Source organism: Orycteropus afer, unplaced genomic scaffold (genome assembly GCF_000298275.1).
Source record: "Orycteropus afer afer isolate SDZICR_OR568_19922 unplaced genomic scaffold, OryAfe1.0 scaffold00072, whole genome shotgun sequence".
In the NCBI taxonomy this organism is placed as follows: domain Eukaryota; kingdom Metazoa; phylum Chordata; class Mammalia; order Tubulidentata; family Orycteropodidae; genus Orycteropus; species Orycteropus afer.
In genome coordinates this window covers 3,162,565-3,168,386 of record NW_006921659.1, presented here as the reverse complement: position 1 = coordinate 3,168,386, position 5,822 = coordinate 3,162,565, and the positions used below count along the sequence as shown (strand labels likewise).

At 43.0% G+C, this 5,822-nt stretch overlaps 1 protein-coding gene across 1 annotated transcript in view; it reads left to right on the top strand.

Annotated features, from left to right (window-relative positions):
• Positions 1 to 1,203: 1,203 nt before the first annotated feature.
• Positions 1,204 to 5,822, top strand: part of FIG4 (FIG4 phosphoinositide 5-phosphatase) — a 186,153-nt gene continuing 181,534 nt past the window's right edge. Inside the window, exon 1 of the mRNA XM_007940808.2 lies at positions 1,204 to 1,288. Coding sequence (XP_007938999.1) covers positions 1,223 to 1,288 — 66 coding nt within the window. The 5' untranslated portion in view covers positions 1,204 to 1,222. The remainder of the gene's footprint in view (positions 1,289 to 5,822) is intronic.

The window sequence follows — 5,822 nt, the reverse complement described above, 5'->3', positions numbered from 1 at the left end:
CGCCTTCCAGGTCTCCGCGGATCTGTTGAGCTGTTGCCCTGGAAACCCCAGGGGGCGACTGAGGTTTCTCAAGTGGGCGGTACCTCGGAGGCGGGGCCTTGGGGGGCGGGGCCTTGGGGTGGTGTTAGGGGCGAGGGGCTGGTTGGTACCGTGATTTTTTAATTTTAAATATCCACTTTTGTACCTAACTTTGTACTCCTAATTATTATATACAACTTCTCACAAATGTGAAAGATGATGATTAGAAAGTATACATATATTTTCCATGTTCATATACATCAATTGAAGAAACCCTATTTTAACAGGCCTGCCTGTTTCCAACGTCAGTGTTTTCTTCTACAGTACACTTGATAACTCATTTTCAGAATCTTCAATTATTAACCTCATCTACAAATATGTGCAAAGTAAAAAATTTCGAAACTTAGGTGAGTTTTTTTCTTATTAATACCTAGTATTATAATCCCCTGTGTAGTATGTCTTTTGTTGGCTCTCCTAAAACCAACTAGGGGTAAAAACACCGACACTCAGTGAAGGACAATCAGTAGATTTCCAGAGAAGTTCCTACTGCTGTCCAGTCCTATCCGACCCATGGCGACTCCTCCCTTGGGTTTCCGAGGCGGTATCACTAGGGAAGTAGATTGCCCAACCTTCCTTCCAAGGAGTAGCTGGTGGGTTTGAACCGCCAGCCTTATGGTTAGCAGTCATATGCCTTAGGCACTATGCTACCAGAAGGACGCAGGGAAAAAAATAACAGACTTGAGAACATAGATCGTCTCCAATTCGGAGAACCCGCTCTCAAAGAAGCAATTCAATCCAAATCTCTCCCCTTGCCCAAGAGAGACCAGAAACGCGAAACTCCTCTAATCCTGAGACTTTTCTCCGCCCATTTTTTCATTTGCCCTTACCAAAGATGGCACCCTTCACTTCCTCCATCGGCAACACGCAAGCTCCGGGAGCCTCTACTAGACCACTCTCTGGTACGTCCTCCAGCCCCGCCCCCTGCTGTGCCTGGGGCGGGCTTGCCTGGAGGCGGGGTGCAGGGACCCGGAAATACCCGCCAGTAGCTGTGCACCTATAGCCTTAGGGTCCAGGTGGTGTTTTCCTCGGCTGGACCCAGTGTCCAGGGTTTGAGGTGTCCTCTCGCTAGGTCTCCTGGGGAAGTCCCGCGGCTGCCGCAACCCGACCCGCAGTCTGGCTTTGGGGCCTCCGATTGCTCGGAGTCATGCCCACGGCTGCTGCTCCCATCATCAGCTCGGTCCAGAAGCTGGTGCTGTACGAGACCAGAGCTGTGAGTACCCGGCACTACGAGGAGCTGCAAAGCACAAGGGGTGCATGGCGGGTGGACTGGGTGTGGGGACGGAGGGCAGAGAGGCCAACCACCCCAGTTCCCGATTCCACTTCATGGAGAGGAGGTAGCCCTCCTGGGCTGTGTCTGGGTGGTCTTTGTCTGTTTTCGCACTCAGGGCCCTGCTGCGTCTGCTTGTAACATTTCCACTTAAATGCTATGGCTGAAACAGACGCTCAGTACTTAAACTTCAAGAGATTCTGTGCGAGTTACTGGATTCTTCTCAGCTTTCAAAAAGTCTATGTTAGTTCTTGAGATTGGTAGTTATAGTGGAGGTAGAGGTATGGAAAACTTTTTTTTTTTTAGCACGATCAGTAACTTTTCTGTTTTCCATGGTATACATCACTGTGATCATTGTTGACAAATTTGGCTCTCTTTTTTCTCATTTGAAAGAAAAACCTTTTTTGTTTAACAGCAGTTAGTTTGGACATGTTTGCATTTCATTTGACTTTTTTCAACACATTTTATTTACTATTTCACTGTTTGAAATGGCTACGTAAATAGTTGCTTGTACAATAAGCAGATCCGTTTTCATGCATTTAGGTTACTAGTACAAAAATTTAGGGTATTGAAAATAAAGTTGATGCATCTTTTCTAAGAGGGGGTTGTTGTTGTTGTTAGGTGCTGTTGAGTGGGCTCCCACTCATAGCAACCTTGTGTACAACAGAACAAAACACTGCCGGGTCCTGTGCCAGCCTCACAATCCTTGCTGTACCTGAGCCCATCCTTGCAGCCACTGTGTCAATCCATCTCCTTGAGCGTCTTTCCCGTTTTTGCTCACCCTCCACTTTACCAAGCATGAGATCCTTCTGCAGGGAATGGTCCCTTCTGACATGAGCAAAGTAGGTAAGAGGAAGTCTGGCCATTCTTGCTGCCAAGGAGCATTCTGGCTGCACTTCCTCCAGGACAGATTTGTATGTTCTTCTGGTATGAAAGTATAAAGAATACTTTCAGTATTCTTCACCAGTACCACAAGTTAAAAGCATCAACTCTTTTGGAGGTACCGCAGTGATATTAGGGCCTATGTTTAATATCATATGCTTATTGACAACAAGATTGCATATGCTGGAAACTGCATAAGACTCTTCATTATGAAATGTCTTATAATATACATTTAGTGAAACTTGGGTTGTTTCCATTATAGGAGTACAAGAAAGTAATTAACAGTTTCTCAGATACAACATGTCCCTAAATAGCATGCCTGTTCAAGTCATCATGAATATAGAAATATTGCTGGCTCTAAATAATTTTGTTAACAACTTGATTAGATCTAGACCAGAAGATGAAATTTGTAATACACTGGGTTTGCAAATATCTTGAGCTGTTCCCTGAGGATAGTCATATAGGAGTATCATTTTGACATTGAAACAAAACCTTCTGCTTTCTGTAAAATGTACTGTTAGCTGTCTCTGGTTAGAAACATAATTACCATACTTAATCCACAGAAATCTCAGCTCATTAATAAACTGAGCATTCATAGAGACTGGCTAAAATGTTGGTGTAAACCTATGCATTCATTCTTTCTAAAGCCCAGTTCAGATCATAGGGCTCCTCTGCTCAGAAATCAGTGGCCCCATTCAGAGGAGAGTAAACTTAGACTCTCTTTAGTTTGATATTCATAGACATACATGAGTTGCCCTCACCTTTTCTAGTTTCAAGGGGCTCTGGTGGCATGGTGCCTAAGGCATTTGACTGCTAACCAGAAGTCTGGAGGTTCAAACCCACTAACCACTCCACAGAAAGAAGACTGGACAATCTCCTTCCATAAAGATTTACCACCTTGGAAACTCAGAGGGGGTCACTATGAGTCGGAATCGACTCAACGGCAGTGAGTTTGGTTTTTGGAGTTTTTTTTCTAGTTTCATGTAGAATGCTAACGAGAAGGCTGATGGTTCAAATCTACCAGCCACTCCTCAGAAGGAAGGTTGGGCAATCTACTTCCTTAGTGATAGCGCCTTGGAAACTCAAGAAGAGGTCGCTATGAGTTGGGTCCGACTCGACGGCATGTAACAACAACAACGACAACATATAGAATGTGATATTAATTCAGTAAACATTTATTGAGGATCAACTGTGCTTTAATGTGCCTTATGTTGCAGTAAACTGTATTGCTTTCAGGTCCCTATATCTTTCCTGCATTCTCTTTCCCTGTGGCGTGCCCCTCCACCTGGTCCTCACAGCACAGATTTGATACCGTGCCTTGCAAACAGTAGGCTTTCAGTAGATGCTGTTTAAGGGGGTATAATGGAGGTGTAGTGGTTAACTGCTGGGCTGCTAACCAAAAGGTCAGCAGTTTGAACCCACCCAATGCCTCTGTGGGAGAAAAGATTTTCCCACATAAAGATTATAGCCAGGAAACCCTATGGGACATTTCTACTCTGTCATATAGGGTTGCTTTGAGTCAGAATTGACTTGATGGCACACAACAACAATACGAAGAGATGTGGGTTCTAGAACCCCTCAGCTGCAAACCCACTATGTGCCTTCTCTCAGTCACCTGAGTATGGAAACTCACTCTGGCCAGCTTAGGGAAAAAGGGTGAATTTATCAGAAGGATGCTAGGGGTGGGGGGGAGCCTTTGCACAGTATCGTTGGCGTACCCTAACTTTCCTGCCTCTGGAAAGGCAGGAAAACAACTGAGTTTGAGACCCCTTTCAAGAGTGCTGCCAAGAACATAGCATTGGAGAAAGAATCTGCTTGACTCTGCTATAATTGGATTTCTGCCCCTGGGTGGACTAATCTCTGTGACCAGGAAGGGTTTGACAGTCGTGACTTGGCTACTGGAACCACTCCTTTGCCTCAGTAGATGGTTAGGCTTGGGCAGCTATCCTGGGAAATGTATACTGCATTTAATCTCTTTGAATCTCAGGTTCCTTAGAAGTAAAGTGGATATTTCTTTTGTATCTTTGACTTAGAAAAAGATATAATCAGACAGATTTTTTTTTTGCATAATAAGCTCAAAGTTTAAGGAACATAAATAACTTGGAAAAAAAGGATTATTGGCAACTAAATTTTAAAAACCCACCAACCACTTTTCAGAAGGAAGGTTGGGCAATCTTCTTCTGTCGTGACACCGCCTCGGAAACCCAAGGAGGGGTTGCTATGAGTCGAGTCCAACTCCACGGCAAATAACAACAACAACAAACTTTAAAAAAAGAGAAAGCTTGTTGCCATCGGGCTGGTTCTGACTCATGGAGACTCCAAGTGTTTCTGAGTAGAACTGTACTCCAGAGGGTGTCAGTGGCTGTGATCTTGGGAAACAGATGGTTAGGCCTTTCTTGTGTGGCGCACCAGGTGGATTTGAACTGCCAGCTTTTAGTTGGTAGTCAAGTGCAAGCTGTTTGTGTCACTCAGACCAAAAACCAAACCCACTGTTGTTGAGTAGATTCCAACTCAAGACAGCTCCATGTTGTCCTCTGTGTGACAAAGGATTACTAATTTTATTAATCTTTTGAAGAACCAACTTTTGACTTTGTTATTTTTTTTCTGCTGGTTGTTCTTTTTCTATTTAATCAATTTTTGCTTTTAGGTGTATTTTCTTACACCCAGATTTTGGATTTAATTAGTTCATTTTTCTAACGTCATAAGGTAGGTGTTTAGCTCATTGGTTTAATTTTTTTTTTCTTTTCTAAAATAAAGCATTTAAAACTGTAAGTGTAAATCCAAAAATAATCAAAAGATTAAGGACAGACATTAAAGTACCAGTAGCTTGAATGACAGAAAAAAAGCAGTATTTCTTTATATGGAAAAATATTTTATAATTCAGTCTGAAAAAGAAAACATTTAATAGAAAATGACAAAGACATGAATAGGTAATTCACCAAAAATCAAGTATGTATGAAAAGATATTAAACTTGTTAATATTTCAGGCTATAAAATAAAAGTAGTCCTATTTTTCACCTGTCAGAATGGCAATGATTGGAGAGATTGGCCAAAGCCATTATTAGCAAATATGTGAAAGAAATGGGCTTTCTTGCTTTCTGTTGATGGGAGTGTATTAATTGGTTAGCAAGGAATTTGTTGCTGTAATTAGTAGCTGTGTTAGACTGGGTTCTCTAGAGAACCAAAAACCAGCAAAGCTTATATATATATATATATATATATAAAGAGAGAGAGAGATTTATCTTAGGAAGATGGCTCACAAGCCATATAAAAGCTGGCAAGTCCAAAGTCCCTGGAGGAAATGTCGGGCTGGAGGCAGACTTAGCTTCCACAACCTCAGGGAGCTGAAAAGATCAAGGGTGGTAGGCAGTACACTGGCTGTTGACTCCAATGAAAGATGAATCCAAGATCTCCAGGCTAAACGGTGGGCTGCTCACTCATGGAAGGTTGTAGGCAGCACACCAAAGTCCCGATCCACAGAAGAATCTCTCTCTTCCCAGAATGTCCCTGGATATCCTGGAAGCAGGCCACACCCCTAGGGAAACTCCCCTTGGGCAGATTGGCCACTCAGAACACAGTCATCCAATCCCATCAT